General features: G+C 39.1%; 1 protein-coding gene across 10 annotated transcripts in view; it reads right to left on the bottom strand.

The window, feature by feature from the left end:
* LOC126336894 (zinc finger protein 346-like) overlaps positions 1-21999 on the bottom strand; it is a 148631-nt gene that overhangs the window by 39920 nt on the left and 86712 nt on the right. For 9 of the 10 annotated variants that reach the window (XR_007565021.1, XR_007565020.1, XM_050001011.1 and 6 more), the window contains one exon: positions 9580-9669. The exons of the other annotated variant lie outside the window; for it this stretch is intronic. Coding sequence is in view for 7 of the 9 variants with exons in the window: in XM_050001011.1 (XP_049856968.1) it covers positions 9580-9669 (90 nt within the window). In the remaining 2 variants the exon portion in view is untranslated. The remainder of the gene's footprint in view (positions 1-9579; positions 9670-21999) is intronic. 10 annotated transcript variants of the gene reach the window in all.

Raw genomic sequence — 21999 nt, 5'->3', positions numbered from 1 at the left:
AACGATGTTTATACTGCCTGCTAAGAATATATTGTAAAATGTTCTCAAAACATATCAATATACACTAATGTCCATGTATTAAGGTATACCTAAGGTCAGAAAATGAATATTGAGTCACTGGCAACACTTAACGCACTACTCTATGGCATGAAAATATGGAAGTAGTATGGTTCTGAATGAGTATTGTGTGTGTTTAACACATGGTACATAGTTTTAAGAAAGGCAGAATGGCATAGCACATATTTTTTGATGACATGATGTATGGCTGATCCACTATAAAATTAGAGTCCAAGCCCAATCAGCAATAGTCGAATGTCACCCATGTCTTTATTGTATGGCTATGCAGAAGATTTCACAATAGAGAAACACATTCAACGTCTATGTGGACAATGTAAATCATGAGCTATGGCTTGGTGCTTGGATTATTGTCTTGTTTTAAATGGCCAAAGGATGTCCAACCAACACAGAAACTGCCCTGGTGAAAGACCAGATGGTAGTCTCTGTGTCTTACATCTTTCACCAGAATGTGTATCGTCAACTTCAAAATGCTGGTTTCCCATACACCAGGGCACATTCCTATCACAAGGACATCACACGGCTCATATTGTGTGCTTTCTACCCACTGTTAGTGAACACAGAAGCAGTGTGAATCTTTTCTATTCACAGATGAGCTATAGTTAGTCCCGGAGAGTGAATCTCACAATCTGACACGTAACTTAGCCCTGCGTCACGTCAAAGCCCGGCCAATATGGTGAAAAAGTAGCCCATGACAGCACCTCCTTTCTCAGTCTATTAAGAAAAAGGAGGACATCATAGTCTGCCTGGACTACTTTCTCTGCTGAACACATGCACTGGCGATTTGCTAAACTCATGCACCACAAGAGCCACTCTCTCACTAGAGAAGGGATACATGTGTTGCAGTGAATTACCAAACACGGAGGTGGAGTAACAAGGTTTCACTACAGTTAAGTATTGTATTTTACAGACTATAAAAAGCACCTTTTTCTGTGAAAAATTGTCTAAAAAATTCAGGTGTGTCTTATACTTGAAATTAATATAAAAATGTCCATTGTTTGAGTTATAGCTCTTGACATCCCTGTAAAGAGCCATATATTCGATGTCGTGGGAAACCTATCTCTATCTGGCAACACTGGATTCAACTGGCAGCACCACAGCACCATGCGACGAACATGAGTTGCAGGGATTCACAAGTTTGTTAACACAGTCTCTCTCCTGTCCCACCATCACAAACCCAGAATACGGTCCAGCCTATGATGTGTGATTAATCTATGGTGCCAGTGAACTTGAATGAAAAGTGGTTTGTGTTACCAGTAACAGTACAATAATTTTAGTAACTAGTTTCGAAATGGAAAAAAAAAGGTACGGTATTCAGATGACAGGAGCTATAAACTGAAAGTAATCGCATATGAAGAACGACTTGGAAACAGAGCAGCTGAGCGGCATTTCAGGCCTCCACCAACAGAGAAAACCATTCACAATAGGCGGGCTAATAAAGAAGAACTGAAAAAAAAGTGAGGAAGACTGAATGTAAAATGACCAAAACTAGAAGCCAATGTATTGAAATGGATTCAAGGATACCATCAGAATGGCATGGAACTGATAAAAAAAAATTCAAATACACGCACACAAGCTAACACTACAGAGGAACTTAACAGACTTTACGTGTAGGTGCTACAAGTTTACAAAAGCATCATGGACTTAGCACTCGAACCAAAACCAAAATATCTCAGAAAATGCCACAAAAGTATGAAAAGAATATGCTTTCTTTCCGTCACTTAATTATTCAACATAGAAAGAAAACCATTGTCATGATAGATGCTAAAACTGTTACCTACAAAAACAAGTGAACATATAAAAAAGTGCACTACACTGTTGTCCTTTCATGTAGTACTAAACTTATCCAATGATCATTTTCAAGGGCATAAAATACCAAAATTTCTTAAATACTGCCAGGACATGTTGTTGACGTACATGACATGGGTTGGATGGATGAGGCTGGTATGAAACTATGGATTAACAGAATGTGGGAGAGAAGGAAAGATGCTTTATTGAAGAAGAGTTCTCTTCTTGTACTAGATCAGTTTAGTAATCATCTGAAAAATTCTGTGAAAGAGAAACTGAGACAGGGAAATTTGACCTTCTTGTTATTCCAGGAGAACTTACTTCACAATTGCAACTGCCTGATGTCTTAATAAATAAACCTTTTAAAGTGTGTACGAGAGAGGAATAGAACAAATGGGTGATGGATGAAACCCAACAAGATCACAACAAAGGGAGCTTTAAAACAACCTGCAATCAAACAAGTGTGTCAGTGGATAAAACAGCCATGGTCAAGAATGAGAGAAGACATTATTGCTAAATGTTTCATGAAGTGCAGCATAAGCAACGCTCTCGATGGCAGTGAATATCATTTTATATATGAATAGGAAATCGATGACAATAAAGTGGACTATGAAGAAGAAGAAGAAGAAGAAGAAGAAGAAGAAGTAGTTCAGATTATGATTTTTAGGGATTTTGAACGTCAGTTCTGTTTTATAACTAAGAATTTTTTTAATTTGGTAAAAATTTTATTTTAAAAAAATCTGCTTGAAAATTAAGGTGCATCTTGTAGTTTGTAAAATACAGTAGATAGAAAGAACTTAACATAGTCATGCAGTTCACTTTACTATGCACAAACTACACACTCATCATCTACACACATTGGTGCATGACCCCATACCTCAAAAGTGTGGTCAGTGCATGTAGAGCATCAATAAATTGTAGAGCTGTGCAGGCCTCTTTGGCTGGGTGCATCAGCCCCAACATCCTATATGGTGTGATACCAAGAGAATAATATCACATTTCCTGCCATTTTTAGGCAGAGGAAAGCATCATGATTGGCCTGTACCACTCACTGCATAGCTTCAAGAACACTCATGGAGTTGAAGCTGTTGAGGAATTTATAACTCTAAATCATTTTGTGTGGTCCAGTGCCCACTAAAATATATGAACCTCTGCATCACAAGAAAATGAATTCTTTAGGTAAGCAAATGATGAAAATGCTAAGAGCAAAACATTTACCAGCTGAGACTGTCCACTTACTTAGTTCCATTAGTGTAGATATGCATATGCCAAGTGCTCATTTAAAATGACATACTATCTCAATTTGTAAATCTAACCCAGAGCGTGATACATATATCTGCAAAAGAAACTGTACCATCAAAGACAAATGTAATAAATAGACTTGGACCAGCATTCATACACCTACGTGAAAACTGTCAGAGCCTGTAAAATAAAGCAAGTTGTTTGCTGATGACAGTAAAAGCAGCAGAGAGAAGAGAAACTAATAGTGCCTGATGGGGGCAAAAAACTAGACATTCTAGCTGAAGAAGCCAAATATATGCCTTATAACTAGAGTGAAATACTATCGGTGCATAAAAATTGTAAGGAAAATTCTGGCAAAATGTAAATAATTTATGATTGAAGGAGACAACTCTCTGAGAAGCAGAAGCATTAGGTCGTCTATAGGCACACACAAAAGAGAAAGAAAAATTGCTAACTTTTGGAATCTTTCTCTCTTTCACCCTCACCCTCACACACACACACACACACACACACACACACACACACACACACACACACACACACACAGATGCATACCTGCACCCCTAACCCCCTACCCCTTCACTGTGCCAACTGGACACACAACATCCAGCAGGGGGGTGGGGGGCTCTGGCTCTGGCTCAACAAAGAATATATTCTGAAATCTAGCAAGTTTTCTTTTACCGTTGTGTGTGGCTGTCGACAACTCAACACTTTTCTGTTTTGTGTGTGCCTGTTGATGACTCCTAAATCAAGTATTTAAAGCTATTAGATAACATTAATACCATAAAAACAATGCCTACGCTAAGCACAGAAGTAAGAAAAAGGAAAAAGACTGCAAAACCAAAAGCAACATACTGTTAACTTCTCAACAAAGCAATCCTGAAAAAATGATCCATAGTTTTCTGTTGTCCATCAGAATGTCCATAGTTAATACAATTTGATCAGTTTCATCCCCAAATTGGCAGGCTACAATTTTTTCAGTGTTAAACTCCAACTTGGTTAAAAAAGGAACAAGGTCAAAGTCTATAACAGTGGTTCCCAACCCATCTTAGACCATTAACCTTGATTGCAATGAAATGCTAGATAGTAACCCAACTCCCCTCCTCCCCACACCGTCCTCAACATTAGTGCTAACTAAACTTTAAAATGAAAATTAATTTTCTGTTATTACTTTTATTTTTAAAATGTTGAAAGATAATTATATTTAGTTTTCGTAAGTGTTTTAGTTTGCCTCAATCTAATGAGACATTTTGTCCCCCTCACCATGCACCCCACCCCAAATCAACCAAGCTAAAAACTCTGCACTATTCTTATTATTTGTAATTCACTTGATTGTTGGCTCTTTAGTCCCAAAATCGCAAAAATTAGAAGACTGGAGGCTGCCAATGCTTTGTATCTGACTACTACTACTACTACTACTACTACTAATAATAATAATAATAATAATAATAATACTGTGTAAGCCCTACATCAGCACAACAACCATTTCAAAGTTGTTGTTGTGCTGTGCTGTCAGTTGGTTCATTTATTGCTGCAAACTTATTAATGAACCAATTGGTCTATTGCTTGAAGAGCCCACAACTTGTGCGAGACATTTTCATGAGATATTTTAAATACTGTCATAGTTGCATGGTACAAAGTAGTAAGTAAGTGTTGTGTGGACTATGAGAGGAAGATGTTCATACATTTGCTTCACATCTGTAACATCCATCACACCATTTCACGTGCTAATGCTAGTTTTGAAATAAAAAAATGTAAGTATTGGTAACTTACGCAATCTGCATTACACTCTTATGGAATACTAAAAAACTCATAATGATCCTTTACAAACAATGTACTTTCATGGCTGAAACACAATGGAGCCTTTTGTTTTTACCCCTCAGTAAGTTACATTTTACCCCCAAGTTAGGAACCACTGGTCTATAAAATAAGTTATTAAATAGAGGAAAAAATTTAAAAATATCAGCTATAGCAATATCAGCATTCAGAATAACACTGTAGTATTCTTATATGGTTCTACTGACAGGAGACAAAAAACTTTCTTCAAGGGTTAAAAGACATAAAAGCAAACTGTAAAAAAATAAGCAAACTTTGCTCATTTGTAACTATTTTAATATGGACCATAGCAAAGCAAGTAACAAGAACTGAGATAATGCATCTGTTAGCATCTTATAACTGATACATTCCCCAGTGTTTGATCATTAGGTGACACACTACTGTGAATGTCTAAGAAATAAAATTATTTCTGAGAGACTAATGAATGTCTCTTACAAAATCCAGCAAATTACACATTTACTCAGCGTAATGAAACTGCTTTTCTTTAGCAATTTCCAACAGCTAATATGTCAAATAACTGACTTATTTGCTGTATCTGTCTCCCCAACCATACAGACACGTACTGTAGGTTGCTGCAGCTCTGGTCAACTAGCAAACACTACCTCAAAAGATCGTATGAAAACAGTACGACAAAAAATGAACACGCTGGGTTGTTGTCTAATAAATCACCAGCAGCTGCCATGGCAGCATGTAGCACCAGCCGTGCACCAGCAACACGAACATCATCGAAAACAGCACTACCATCGCAGGCACTCACTCACTCTGCGAGCCACGTGCTTGCTGAATGTTGCAACCAGTATTTTTTCACTGGGCATGTATTAAGGATGCCACTCGGCCACTCTGGACCAGTTCACATCACTAGGCAGAACAATGATCTCACTGCAGTGACCGAGCAGCCAAGCCATCAAAGAGCACCCTCTGCTCATTGGACTTCCATCTTTAACCCACATTCAAGCTCACTGCCACACTGGACTTTGTCTTCAACCCATCCCAAGCCAATGGCGTTGCTCGATTTCATGCTGAACCATCCTCGAGCTCATCGACTTGCTGGACTCTATCCTTGAGCATCCAAGCACATAGTGGTGACCATTGACTCACAGATTTAGTCAATTTAAGAAAATTCCAGAACAAAATCAATGATTGAGTTTCAGGCAAAAATATGCCTTGCAAAATTACTGACTAACTTTCAGTCAATAACATTCCAGTATAATGTCAGGGATTGACTTTCCAGCCTGAAACAATCACAACATGCTTGTTTCTCAAGAAACTGTGCTACTGTGTTCTGTTCATTGGACTTAACATACAATTGTTCCTTGCTGCCTGGGCACACCTATTGTAGTGTAACATTTGCCTTGGTCATGAACACTAAAATTTTGAGAACGATATTTGGCTTAGGGATTACATGCCAACAGTGACTAAAGACCAGACTTCCAGACTTTTTGTGCTTTATTGGTTGTCCTGAGCAGCCTTTCCATACCCATGCACTACATAGAACTGGTGCTCATTTTTTTGCAGCATACATCTGCTCTCAACACCCACAGTTTCTTTTCAGTATGGCATCACAGCCCTCAGATGTCTCGCACAGCTCCTGCTTCCCTCACAGTGTCTGTAACACAACTTTTGAGTTTCTCTTACAGAAGTTAACCTGCCTGGATGCTGATTTAACCCACGTATCGACGATGCAGCCACTGCTACTTCCGGAATTCAATGAAGAGTTGGAGCCATGGCCCACCTTCGTCAGATGGCTGGAACAGTGCTTCATAGCCCTTACAATTCAAGATGGCACTGGTCAACAAGTTTTTCTCCTTGTTTATTCTGGTGCTTTACCCATCTCAACCATTAGTTCTTAACTCTAGCATAGACCTTGGTACCAAGTCCTATGTTCACTTTTACAGGATCAACTCAATGCCTATTACAACAATCTTCATGCTTCTATGCACTTCCAGCTTACTGTAACATATTCACCTGTTTTGACGATCTCCTGACAAATGATCAAGGTAGTTTTACATTCAATCATTTTTATTTTTTATTTATTTTTTTATGCTACAGTTTCTGACATGTTCCACATCCACGAGAATCATCTCATTTTTGGGTATATGGAACAAAAACTGAATCTAATCTAAATCATTCTCCATGTCACTCTTCACGCCTGCCAGTACTGATTCCTTACGAAAACACTCACAGCCTTTGGCACTTCTGACACCTTCCGGCTACTTCCCACCCTCCGGGTGCAACATCCTTCCTAGTCCCCATTCATCCATACTCTCATACTACTTCCTTAACCTTTTTCGTTCCTCCTTTGGTGCCATACACTGGCACTACTGCCACCAGCACCAGCACCCTCCGGGTGCAACATCCTTCCTAGTCCCCATTCATCCAAACTCTCATACTACTTCCTTAACCTTTTTCGTTCCTCCTTTGGTGCCATACATTGGCACTACTGCCACCAGCGCCTTTGACACCAGCCCCATTCACACTGGCTGCAGTGCCACTTGTCCTGTTGCTGATGCTCCACCCAAATCACCGGTGACCTCGCCACTCTTCTGGGAGCCTTCCCTTCAGGTGGTGCATCACACACCATCTGGGAGTGACATGTTTGATGCTCCTCACCCTCCCTCTGTTGCACCTTCTTTGAGAGTCCTCTTCAGCCCTCCAGTCACATTCATGGCGCGAGATATGAACCTTCCCTCACTCCTTCAGTTGTCTCCAGCATTTCACAGCATAATGTCATCCTGTTCTCATATGCTATTCCCTTCCAGTTATTCCTACCTGTGACTCATTACTGTCAGTACCTTATGCACCATACTGCAGGATATCACATGCTTCTTCAATCATCTCATTATCTTTCCTCTGGGTGGGCCAACATTTTGCCAATGTAGTTTCGACTGCCGCAGAAATTTCACCTGTAAGCTCTTACATATTCTCTACACACAGCCCTGAGCTCTCCAATGCGAGTTCCATATTTTTGGAGCTCTGAAAAAATACATCTGTGAGTGTTGATTTCCTTTGAATGAAGAGGTGCATGCTTGGGTACAATCATGGCTGCATAGGCAACTGTAAACATTTTTCCATGAAAGCAATGACTGTCTTGTCTCGCAACAGGATAAATGTAGTTTCAGTTACGGTAATTACTTTTGAGACAACAAACAGTTTACTTGCTTTTTTCCATCTATCTCATCTTCATTTCACTGCTCCCTATAGTAGAAGAAAAACGTAAGCAAGCAGAGAAAAGCATCATTTCTGCTGAATATTAATTCCATCCAAATAATTATACAAACAGCAAAGTCATCTTAAATGTGTAAAACAAGCAGGATAGATACATATTTATAACAGTAAATGTGATTGGGCAATAATACAGTAGACTTCACTGAAAATACTTTTAATGCACACAAGAGTTCCAATAGTCACTTCTTTCCTTTTAAAACAGTGGCAGTATCGTAGAGTTCTCACTAACACCATTGTGCAAAAAGTATAAATAGAAACACACATACACACACACACACACCTATGCCAGTACCTGGAAGAGGCACGTAGAAGTGTGAGTGTGAGTGTGAGTGTGTGTGTGTGCGCTCTAGCTTGTTAAAAGGATCTGCTATCCAGTGAGTTGTCTCCTTTACTGTTAAATTATTTACAGTCTGCCAGAACTTTGCATCAGCAATGGACTATGTTGTTCTTATACACCTTCAACTTACACTGTATCTGTGTATAATTTCTGCAAAATACTAAGAACACTTTATTTCATTATATGATTTATTCACTGTATTTTAGCTTACAGAGATCCTAATGGATGTAGAGAAAGGTCTAATTCTCATTTGTCGGGCAACATTCATGCAATGACTGCACATCAATAGTCTGCATGCACATACAAGAAATAGTACTGGGATTGTTTGGGGTAGGTGTGAGACGTGGAGCAGAGGCATAAAAGTAATGGGGACAGAGATACTGAGAAGTGAGGTATTGGTTGAAGGAGCAAAAGATGGGAAGAGAGAGGAGGAAAATAGAGATATTGGAGGAAGGATGGAATGGCCAGTAAACAGGTAGTGAAAGTCATGAGAAAGTGTGTAAATAGGTGGTGAGATGGAGGGAAATATGTAGGATGGATAGTTGTTAACTTCCCAATATGGGACAGTATCAAAAATAAGAATGTTGCTGAAGTGTCATTGCAGGCTACTGAAATGACTTAAGGATGAGAATTTAAACAATACTCCAAGTATAACAACCCCATGTCATAACCCTAGTTCTAGATCACTTATTTGGAGATGGTAGACAAGAGCGGAAGGGATGTAGGTGTCAGCAAGAAAGAGGGGAGGCAGTGGAATATGTGTGTATGGTGGGGGAAATACAGACAATGGAAGGGGGTTATGGGGAGCAGGGCTAGTGACAGCAGAGAGGTGAGAAGGCGGGGCTAGTGGACCAATTACAGATTCTGTGAATTTAGAAGCAGTAACCTACAAGCAAAAAAGGGGAGGGCACATAACGTGTCAAAGCACCCCCCCCCCCCCACCCCACCCCCCCACACAAAATGAAAATTGTTGAATGTGTTAGCCATGTTTTGTAAAAAAAAAAGTTTGTTCTCTCTTTACGTGGACACAAAACAAAGTGCATACATTTGTGAAAGTCTATGTTTGACAGTAGTACCTTTTTTGCATGCTTGGCTCCCGCAAGGTGCGTCTCAAGGACTACCATTCCAGAAAACTCTAAGCCACAGATCTCACATTTCAGACCAGCCTAAAAAGAAAAACAGAAGTGAAAGATATTATATAACAAAACGGTAAAAATCTACCCACCCATTTCCTGACTGACATTAGGACTTCTAAAAATTTATTAGAATGGGGATTTACTCTAACGATACAAACTAGACTCTGGAAGCAAATGCTAGTAATACATGCAGCCTTGCAAAAATAACCAAATAGATTAAGATATGAAAAAAACCCACAAAGTATTTGTTTGCTGTAGTAGTAAGTCAAAAGCTATAAGTGTTATTTTGTGAAAGATAAATGTTATAATTCACTCAAACATGTCAACAAGTACTAGTTTCATTTTTTTCCCTGTGTGTAACTTGGCAGCTCTACAATAAGAATTTTCACTACAAAGCAGAATATCTGGAGGTATGACTACAGCAATACAATATTAAAACAGTTAAAAAATGTAATATGCAGATCTCATGCATAATTGCAGCAATGCTCATATGGGATATGAAAATTTCACCACATGATAAAGTTAAAATGGCTTTCTTTCCCTCTTATTTACTCCTCGCTAAACTTTTTCAGTACAGATATTTTGGCATCTATCATCAGTTACGCTTAGAATGATGATAAAATACAGTTCAAACACATTTCTGTTAAAATAAGCTTGTAAAACAGAAAATGTGTTGAAGGAAAATGTGTAATAGTAAAATTTTGAATTAACAAAGTTTTGAAGTTATATGTACTGAACACTCAAGAAGAGAAGAAAATATATTTTTATTTGTAAAGGAAGTCTAAGAAGATATTTTGAAGAACATAGAAATGGGATGTCTATGACTGTTAAAGTGAAACATTTAAGTTGAAAACATATATATATTCAGCAACAAGTGAGGTGCAAAAGGAATACAGAATAATAATAATAATAATAATAATAACAATAATAATATCAATAATAATAATAATAATAATAATAATAATAATAATAATAATAATAGAAGTACTCATTTTTTCAAAGAATAACTGGATCATTCTCTGAATGAGGCAATAGCTGTTGTCCAATAACTATGGACTATTTTGAAAGTAAGTCTACTAAGTGTCATGTCCTGTGGCAATCTGTGTCATCAAAATGGTCCAGTGTTGCTGTATTAACATATAAATTATTAGTTACTCAGCTCATTTACCACTTTCAGTGACAACAAATTTCAACTTGCTACCCGAGATACAATAATTTTCACATGGCCACTCTTCTTCATGACAATAGTCACTGATGACATCAAAAATACTGAAGCATGGGTGACGTGCATGCAGTGATCTTTATTAAACCTATTTCTCAAATATTGTTTTCAATTAAAAATAAATTGTACCATGAAGGCGGATTCAGCACTGAACTTTTTTTACTTTGGAAAAATATTTAAAAACTGCCATTTTTTACTCTCTCAAATTAACAATGAAAAATCTTGTTTTGCTACCTATAATACTGTATTGAACTTAACAGAAAAGGGATAATAACACAGGTTTCATTCAACATACATAAGCAGCATACAAGCTCATCTACGCCCCGCATCGCTTATGGTTTGGCTGCACCTGATGACTAATCCATAGACCCAAGCACATCATGCACTAAAACAAACAAAAATGTTGCTAGCATTTGGACTTTATACATTATAGGTACAAAAACATAAAATTGAGTGCACTTCAAAATAAAAATAATAAGAGATATCAGAAGGGTCAAAATGATGAAAAGTGAGAGGAACAGGTTACAAGGGGCAACAGGTCAATTTGAACTGAAAGTATTGGAATGTCATGAGACAGATGATAAAAGACAAATAAAACCTATAAAAACAATAAATCAAATAGGAATAGTAGGAGTCTCTGATCAATGTTTAACTTTAATGTGAACTTCCAGTTACTAACCACACTGCAAAAACTAGCAGTGCCTCAAGCACGGCCTAGCCTCACAGACTATCCATGCAGAGTGATACGACATTGCTGTTAAGATTGTACATTTTTATCTGGAAAGAATGAATTTACCGCCTCCAGTCACATCATTTTGTATTTTTTTAATTTGCATGTTGTATTCTAAAATCATTTTGGTTTACAAGCTGCATCATTTTGAATAAAACACTCAAACATTTGATAGCTGTCTCGGCATTGTCATCAGGAGATGAAATCACTGACTGCCAGCAGATGAAATCACTGACTGCCAGGGCTAGCATGGAGTTCTGTTTACATGGATGTTAACAGCAGCATCTGGAACCTTCCACAGGGGTCCAGAGTAGTGCATGCGCGGAAGGCAAGTTGGGCAGCCCCTGGCAGCTCTGTCCTGCTGTGGGACCGAGTGATGTCACTTGTTACAAGTGGTCAGCACCATGTTTGAATCTGCTGCTCTCTTGTCCCTACAAGCATCAAGGCTAAATCTTTGCTTTTGGCCAATGTCCAGACCCCCCCCCCCCCCCCCCTCCATGCCCTACTAAGTGTGCACCCCTGATCTCTGTTGCTGTTATTCCAATTTTGCCCACTTCTTTTATATTAAAATTCCAGTATGATGATGTTTTCTAGGCAATGTTCATACACGGCCAACTTTTCACATTCCCTTTGCTAGATATCTCATGTATGTGATTATGAAATGTTATCAAGAGAACTCGTCCTTTCCAGAAAATATCATGATCACAATCTTTTCATCATCAGTATCCCATGAAATAAAAAAAAAATTCTTTCCCATGTCAAGCTGTCATCTGAAAAAAATCTCCATTAATAAAAGCAACCACATAAGCAAACTTCTTATATGTTTTTCAAAACCCTAGCTAATTGCCCATTAAATAGAATTAACTTGCACATGCAAAAATTTGCTCCAAATGAGGTGCCCTGTTGTCATTATTTGCTTGCACGCAAAAATCCATAACATGCAACTGAGCTACAGTCACATACCTATTAAAATTTGGTAGTTATCCACTATTTTTGGTTACCGCATGGACCTGTGTCCAATTTACTGGAATCCTACCAAATATTTACTTTTATTTAAAGACTTTAAGACAGGCGCAATATGTAATGCCCCCTAATAAAACATCAGATTAGTGTCTCTGGACAGAGTCAGTTAAGACATCACTATCACTTCCTTTATTGTTGTGAAAGATATGACTCAGTTTATTGGATTAGTTTACAAACCCACCAAATCATTTACTGGATAGTCATTTAAAAGAACTGTTTTAAGTAGACTGTATTTTACTGGTCCTGTTGTCAACAAAACCAGTTCATAAAACATTGGACAAGTCAATTGGTAAGTATAAAGGTGAAAGCAATTTCTATGCATACTTATTTAAGGTTACACTAATGCACTTCATACAGTAAGTATTTAAATAGCACACTATATAAATTCAAACACTCTTAAATAGAGTAAAAGCAGTGATGGTTTAAATATGACAAAAAGTTTTTCACCTCAGTAACTGCTTTTGTGGCTTCAGGAAGTTTGTTATAAAGTTAAACTCCTATTTGGAAAGTACAATTGTGGTATAAGGATGTGTTGATTTGGATTACATGTAAGTTTTTGTTTTGTATGGTAAAGTGATCATGAATATCAAAGTTTTTTTTGCCAACCTGAAGTCCTTATCTGTTACATTTACTTTAAAGGATATAAGGGTTTTTATAACAGATTCATCAGGAAAACGTGATCTTAAGAAGAGGTTTACATGAGTCTCTAGGTTTGCAGATAAACACGATTCTAATTGCCCAGTTCAAGAGTGTTGATAACTGCTTTAGAGTTTCCTAAGAATGTCACCCCATGTTTAAAGTGAGAATGAAAGTAGACATGATTGTGTTCATTATTGTTTTTTCACTACAGCAGGATTTCAGTGAGCAAAGGAGGTGCCATATCTTGCTCAATTTTGCATTATGGTATTCAATGTATTTATTCTATTTTGCATTGTTTAGCAGCCATAGCCCTACGAGTTTGGTTTCGTACTGTTACCACACGATTCATCGTTGGGAGACAAAAGGGATAAATGTGTCCTTGTTTGAAGCAATATGCAATTTTGGTGCAATTTTTTTTTTGTGCTCTTTATTACAAGCTGATTATTCGTTGCTCAGCTCCTAAGTTGTTTTGTGACAGTGTTTACTGACTGCTGGAATTCTCCCTTACTTTTCCCTTCTAGTAGAACTGTTGTGTCATCTGCAAATATGATACTTTATGCACATCCACATTTAAGCTTCAATCATTTATATACAGAAGGAACAAAAGGGGGTCCCATTACTGATCGTTGGGGTACACCATACTATATTTGTGCGACTATAGGCCACCTGCAAATATATGCCACACCTAAACTTTTGACATGAGATTACAGTAAAAAGTAAATCTTGAATAAGGGTAGCATTATAAATTTACAAGGAAGTTCAATTGGAAGGTCTGGTGATGTGACTAATTCTAGGGACAATGTAGGGAAGTTGAAGGCGAGAGAAAAGTTGATCTTTTGGTTTGTGAGTTTGTGAGTGAACATACCAGTGACTTGGCGAAATTTAAACTTCAAGTTACTAGCTATGTAAAGGAAAATGGAAAGCATGATGCAGATTTGATGTACATGAAAAAACATTCGTCGGAGTTTTGCAATTGAACAGAAACTTCTAAATACTTTGGGAAGCCAGTTTGCATTTCAAGGGCAAAAGTGTAAATATCCAGATGTGGAAAAAGATTTGCCTCACTTTATAATTCAAAATAGGAAATGTGATATGGCATTACAATGGTAATGATTCAAACTGGTGGTTGCAAAATAGTACACAGGAGAAACATTTCACCAGTAAAATTTAGTTTTGTATGGGCAGGCTCAGCAATTTATGCAACAAAACAATCTGTCTCTTTGTCGTAGAGCTACCATGGTGCAAAAACTGCCACAAACTTACAAAAACAATTTACTATCTTTCCAGCATTATGTAATCCAGATTTGATGCAGAAATTATTTACTTCCTCAGATAGGGACTGCATATCAAATGTCGATCTATTTTAATATACACTCCTGGAAATTGAAATAAGAACACCGTGAATTCATTGTCCCAGGAAGGGGAAACTTTATTGACACATTCCTGGGGTCAGATACATCACATGATCACATTGACAGAACCACAGGCACATAGACACAGGCAACAGAGCATGCACAATGTCGGCACTAGTACAGTGTATATCCACCTTTCGCAGCAATGCAGGCTGCTATTCTCCCATGGAGACGATCGTAGAGATGCTGGATGTAGTCCTGTGGAACGGCTTGCCATGCCATTTCCACCTGGTGCCTCAGTTGGACCAGCGTTCGTGCAGACCGCGTGAGACGATGCTTCATCCAGTCCCAAACATGCTCAATGGGGGACACATCCGGAGATCTTGCTGGCCAGGGTAGTTGACTTACACCTTCTAGAGCACGTTGGGTGGCACGGGATACATGCGGATGTGCATTGTCCTGTTGGAACAGCAAGTTCCCTTGCCGGTCTAGGAATGGTAGAACGATGGGTTCGATGACGGTTTGGATGTACCGTGCACTATTCAGTGTCCCCTCGACGATCACCAGAGGTGTACGGCCAGTGTAGGAGATCGCTCCCCACACCAGGATGCCAGGTGTTGGACCTGTGTGCCTCGGTCGTATACAGTCCTGATTGTGGCGCTCACCTGCACGGCGCCAAACACGCATACGACCATCATTGGCACCAAGGCAGAAGCGACTCTCATCGCTGAAGACGACACGTCTCCATTCCTTCCTCCATTCACGCCTGTCGCGACACCACTGGAGGCGGGCTGCACGATGTTGGGGCGTGAGCGGAAGACGGCCTAACAGTGTGCGGGACCGTAGCCCAGCTTCATGGAGACGGTTGCGAATGGTCCTCGCCGATACCCCAGGAGCAACAGTGTCCCTAATTTGCTGGGAAGTGGCGGTGCGGTCCCCTACGGCACTGCGTAGGATCCTACGGTCTTGGCGTGCATCCGTGCGTCGCTGCGGTCCGGTCCCATGTCGACGGCACGTGCACCTTCCGCCGACCACTGGCGACAACATCGATGTACTGTGGAGATCTCACGCCCCACGTGTTGAGCAATTCGGCGGTACGTCCACCCGGCCTCCCGCATGCCCACTATACGCCCTCGCTCAAAGTCCGTCAACTGCACATACGGTTCACGTCCACGCTGTCGCGGCATGCTACCAGTGTTAAAGACTGCGATGGAGCTCCGTATGCCGCGGCAAACTGGCTGACACTGACGTCGGCAGAGCACAAATGCTGCGCAGCTAGCGCCATTCGACGGCCAACACCGCAGTTCCTGGTGTGTCCGCTGTGCCGTGGGTGTGATCATTGCTTGTACAGCCCTTTCACAGTGTCTGGAGCAAGTATGGTGGGTCTGACACACCGGTGTCAATGTGTTCTTTTTTCCATTTCCAGGAGTGTAGATAACGTAGGCAAACATATTGTGTAAATACATACATGTGGTGCAGAAAAGCCTTGGTGTATAGTGACATTATGCATTACAGCTCATGGACAAAAATGGCCACCGTATGTGTTTTTTAATCAGAGAACCCTCCTCAAAGATTGAAACAGCCCACTGGTATCACTGTAAGAGCTCGTGACGGTAGTTGGATGATGGGAAAACTCGTCCTAGACTGGATTTCAGCAGTTTGGAATAAGTGGCCAGGAGCTATTCTTCACTCAAAAGCAGTGCATGTGTTGGATAATTTTTTGCAGGCACACTGGTGACTGAGTGAAACGAAATGTGAAAGAAGGAAACTGTGACAGTTATTATTTCTGGAAACATTACAAGTGCATTTCAGTATGTGGATGTTTTCTATAAATCATATTCAAAGCAAGTATGAGACAATTCTATAGAGGCTACATAATGTACAGTGCAACTTTGACGCCAGGAGGTCGTATGCAACGTGTTTCTGTGTCACAAATGTGCCACTATATAACCAATATCTGAAAGACTTATCAAAAAATGGAATTTCCAGTCACCTTGACAGAACTAACCATGATCGTCTTTATGATAGTGACTGAGCAGTGTTTTGGATCGTCTAGAGATGGTGAAGATTCAGACAGTGATGATGCTGAGAAGTGATTGTGCATGATTTGAGTGAAACTGATAGTCCGGAACAAATCGGAGCAATTGTGTAACGTTTCGCTCTGTTCATATTTAATGTAATTTTAGTTATATACTTTTGGCAAAAGCAATAAAAATTTATTGTTACCAGTGATCTACTCAATGCTGTGTGAACTTTACCTCTATCTGACTAAACTAGACTTGATAACAATTTTTTGTTTGTGTGGCAACAGTGTTCTTAAATGCTTATTACAGGTATTTGAAATCCGTATTTGCAAACTACTTAAAGTGTGGATGCAGATGACATTTCCAAATGTGATAGAAATCAGACATAAATGCTACAACTGACGACATTTTCAGTGGATAAAATGAAATGCATAAAGTAAAACTTATGCTTCTTTAGAAATAGCAAAATGGCTTTCAAATACTTTTAATTATAAATCTAACAATGCCAGAGAAGGAAAGTTGCTACTCACCATATGGTGGAGATGCTGGGTTGTGATAGACACCGCTATATGGTGAGTAGCAACTTTCCTTCTCTGGTAATGTTACATTCCATCCTGGAATTCCATTGTTTAATCATAAATCTGATTTACACAATTTCGGATCTCCGGGCAGGGACTACTCAGTAGGACGTTTTATCAAGAGAAAGAAAACTGGCATTCTACATATCAGAGTGTGGAATGTCAGATCCCTTAATCCGACAGGTAGGTTACAAAATTTAAAAAGGGGAATGGATGGGTTAAAGTCAGATATAGTGGGGAATTAGTGAAGCTTGGTGGCAGGAGGAACAAGACTTCTGGTCAGGTGAATACAGGGTTATAAATACAAAATCTAAAAGGGATAATAATGTATGATGAGATAAAAGAAATTATTCAGATAGTGAAGGGAGACGAAAATTTAATAGTCATCGGTTACCGGAATTCGATAGCAGGAAAAGGGAGAGAAGGAAACGTAGTAGGTGAAAATCGATTGGGGGTAAGAAATGAAAGAAGTAGAGTTTTGCACAGAGCATAATTTAATCATAGCTAACACTTCGTTCAAGAATCATGAAAGAAGGTTGTATCCATGGAAGAGGACTGCAGATACTAGAAGGTTTCAAATAGATTATATAATGGTAAGACAGAGATTTAGGAACCAGGTTTTAAATTGTAAGAGATATCCAGGGAACTGCAGATTAAAATTGAAGAAACTGCAAAAAGGTGGGAATTTAAGGAGATGGGACCTGGACAAACTGACTAAAGCAGAGGTTGTGAAGAGTTTCGGGGAGAGCGCATAGGGAACAATTGACAGGAATGGGGGAAATAAATACTGTAGAAGATGAATGGGTAGCTTTGAGGGATGAAGTAGTGAAGGCAGCAGAGGCTCAAGTAGGTTAAAAGACTAGGGCTAGTAGAAATCCTTGGATAACAGAACAAATATTTTATTTAATTGATGAAAGGAGAAAATACAAAAATGCAGTAAATGAAGTAGGCAAAAAGGAATACAATTGTTTCAAAAACGAGATCGACAGGACATGCAAAACTGCTTAGCAGGGATGGCTAGAGGAGAAATGTAAGGATGCGGAGGCTAATCTCACTAGGGGTACGATAGATACTGCCTACAGGAAAATTAAAGAGACCTTTGAAGAAAAGAGAACAACTTGTATGAATATCAAGAGCTCAGACAGAAACCCAGTTCTAAACAAAGAAGGGAAAACAGAAAGGTGGAAGGAGTATGTAGAGGGTATATACAAGGGTGATGTACTTGAGGGCAATGTTATGGAAATGGAAGAGGATGTAGATGAAGATGAAATGGGAGACACAATACAGTGTGAAGAGTTTGACAGAGCACTGAAAGTCTTCAGTCTAAACAAGGCCCCAGGAGTAGACAACATTTCATTAGAACTACTGATAGCCTTGGGAGAGCCAGTCTGACAAAACTCTACCATCTGGTGAGCAAGATGTATGAGACAGGCGAAATACCCTCAGACTTCAAGAAAAATATAATAATTCCAATCCCAAAGAAAGCAGGTGTAACACGTGTGAAAATTAGCGAACTATTGGTTTAATAAGTCACAGTTGCAAAATATTAATGCGAATTCTTTACCAACGAATGGAAAAACTGGAAGAAGCCGACATCAGGGAATATCAGTTTGGATTCCCCATAAATATTGGGACATGTGAGGCAATACTGACCCTACAAGTTATCTTAGAAGACAGATTAAGAAAAGGCAAACTTACATTTCTAGCATTTGTAGACATAGAGAAAGCTTTTGACAATGTTGACTGGAATATTGTCTTTCAAATTCTGAAGGTGGCAGGGGTAAAATACAGGGAGCGAAAGGCTATTTACAATTTGTACAGAAACCAGATGGCAGTTATAAGAGTAGAGGGTAATGAAAGGGAAGCAGTGGTTAGGAAGGGAGTGACACAGGGTTGTAGCTCTCCCAGATGTTATTCAATCTGTATATTAAGCAAGCAGTAAAGAAAACAAAAGAAAAATTCAGAGAAGGTATTAAAATCCATGGAGAAGAAATAAAAAATTTGAGGTTCTTGGAAGAGCAGTTGAACGGAAGGGACAGTGTCTTGAAAGGAGGATATAAGATGAACATCAACAACAGCAAAATGAGGATAATGGAATGTAGTCGAAATAAATCATGTGATGCTGAGGGAATTAGATTTGGAAATGAGACACTTAAAGTAGCAAAGGAGTTTTGCTCTGTGGGAGCAAAATACCTGACGATGGTCAAAGTAGAGAGGATATAAAATGTAGACTGGCAATGGCAGGGAAAGCGTTCCTGAAGAAGAGAGATTTGTTGTGTATGGAGTGTAGCCATGTATGGAAGTGAAACATGGACGATAAATAGTTTGGACAAGAAGAGAATAAAAGCTTTCGAAATGTGGTGTTACAGGAGAATGCTAAAAATTAGGTGGGTAGATCACATAACTAATGAGGAGGTCTTAAATAAAATTGGGAAGAAAACGAGTTTGTGGCACAAATTGACTAGAAGAAGGGATCAGTTGGTAGGACATGTTCTGAGGCATCAAGGAATCACCAATTTAGTACTGGAGCACAGTGTGGAGGGCAAAAATCGTAGAGAGAGACCAAGAGATGAATACACTAAGCAGATTCAGAAGGATGTAGTAGGTACTGGGAGATGAAGAAGCGTGCACAGGATAGGGTAGCATGGAGAGGTGCATCAAACCAGTCCCAGGGTTGAATACCACAACAAGAACAACAACGCCAATATACGTCTGCTTCCGTTTATGAGCACGCCTTGAATACAATGCTTTTTGTGAAGTCTGGTTGGTTATGTTGGCTGTACTGAAACAGGTGTCAGTAGCAACTGAGGCCACTCGATTAACATCGGAACACTGACTCACATCAGTTGCCGCCCTGTGGCTCTTAGAAGGTGAACAAGCTGTAAAAAGTAGCTGACACAGTTTTGAGAAATGAAATTGTCATCTCCCCCCCCCCCCCTTCTCTCTCTCTCCCTCTCTCTCTCTCTCTCTTTTTTTTTCTTTTTTTACAGCTACTGTATTAAGTTTTCCAACTCACAAGATACATATACATGTCATTTTGAAGTTGACAGTTTATGACAGAAGGGTGGAAAATCTTGATTATAGGTTTACCATGATTTTTTAAAAGTGGTTTATACACTGACAAGTGTTTAGAGAGAGTTTTTAGTTTGACATTAGTGCACTCAACGCATACTACTTGCTTACAACTGTTCAGGAAGAAAATGATACAAAATAAAATTGTCGAACACAGAATTACAAGGGAATTTCAAGTAACTTCTAGTCACAGGCCATCAACATTGCTCATTAATGATGAGAACTTCCGTTTATGAGACTACTTTGTCAAGTACAGAAACATCTGTCATCGCCCTTCAAGCCAATGCTTCATGGTCTGCATTTGATGAAGAAATTGTTATCCCTACAAAGCTTAACTCTTATACTTTCTCTCTAGTTGGAATGCTCTTCTAAATTCTCATTTGTGCTTTAAGTGGTACATTATTCTAATTCTGTTGCTACTATGGTTATTGCTGTTGCATTTCTGTCCACACACAAATTCTGAAACATCACTGGAAATACTATGTGGGTGGTTTGAAAAGTTCTCAGAATCACCACGTGAGGTCAGTGCTAGTGCAATGAGTTGTTCACATGATAATTCATTGGACTGTTGCCTGTAAACATGTGCCATGTCAGTACTCATTAAGCTGAGCTCTGGCGGTGACGTGGCTCTGCTGTTGTTCCCATGTAGTGATTTGGGAGGGGGGGGGGGGGGAATTGAGATTTGAGCAGCGATTAAGTATTTCGCAAAGAAAGGTATGAAAGCAGAGGACATTCATGCCCACTTCCAGATTACACTGGGGAATGCCTCTCCTTCACTGCAAAAGTGAAAAAATTATGGAGGATTGTCGATTGAAAGTGCACGAAAGTGCTCACACTTGCCAGATGTCATTTGAAAGGGTATATCACATTTAAACTCAAGAATTAGAAATGAAAAAACTATCTGCAAGATGGGTGCCACGACTCTTGATGTGCACCCACACACATGCCATCACCATGGCAAAAATACACAAACTAAGGTATAAATTGTTGCCACGCCCGCCTTATTCACCTGATATGGCTCCGTCAGACTTCTGTCTCTTCGCAAAACTGAAAATTTTTCTTGGTGGATGAAGATTCACTTCAAATGAAGAATTGATGGCCAGAGTTGACAACTATTTTGCAGGCCTGGAGGAAACTCATTTTTGAGATGTGATCAAGGCATTGAAACACTGTTAGACGAAGTGCATTAATCTACATTGAAAAATAAAGAGTTTCATTGATGTAAGAACTTTTTTTTTTCCTTTCCGAGAACTTTTCAAACCACCATTGTAAAAGAGAAGATTCTTTACAAATACTCCCCCAGTCAGTTACAATATTATGAAGTCATTAAAACATTCCATGTACTCCCAAAATCAACTATTACATCAATGTTATTTATACCAAATCAGATTTTATTTCAATCATTAACAGGTACTCACCTCCCATCTGTTCATCTTTGTACATACTATTTTACATAAAAAATGTGTGACATTCAAATACTCACATTTTACTTGCACAGCTACTTCTAAGACTATATGGCGAGTTAAAACTTTGTAATGATACAGAAATTTATTGAGATATCTTAGAGGTTCAGTACAGGTGTCATTTTGTAGCAAACCACTTGAAGTTCCATGTGTAATTTTGTAGCAAACAACCTCAAGTTTCACATAAAAGTGTCAAGTGTCACACTTATTGCACCAAATCATGCGTAACTTGTGGAACAGCAGCGTAGATTTGATTT

The sequence above is a fragment of the Schistocerca gregaria genome, chromosome 2 (genome assembly GCF_023897955.1).
Source record: "Schistocerca gregaria isolate iqSchGreg1 chromosome 2, iqSchGreg1.2, whole genome shotgun sequence".
Classification (NCBI taxonomy): Eukaryota; Metazoa; Arthropoda; class Insecta; order Orthoptera; family Acrididae; genus Schistocerca; species Schistocerca gregaria.
Note: the sequence above shows the minus strand (reverse complement) of the source record. Positions and strands in the feature narration are given on the sequence as shown.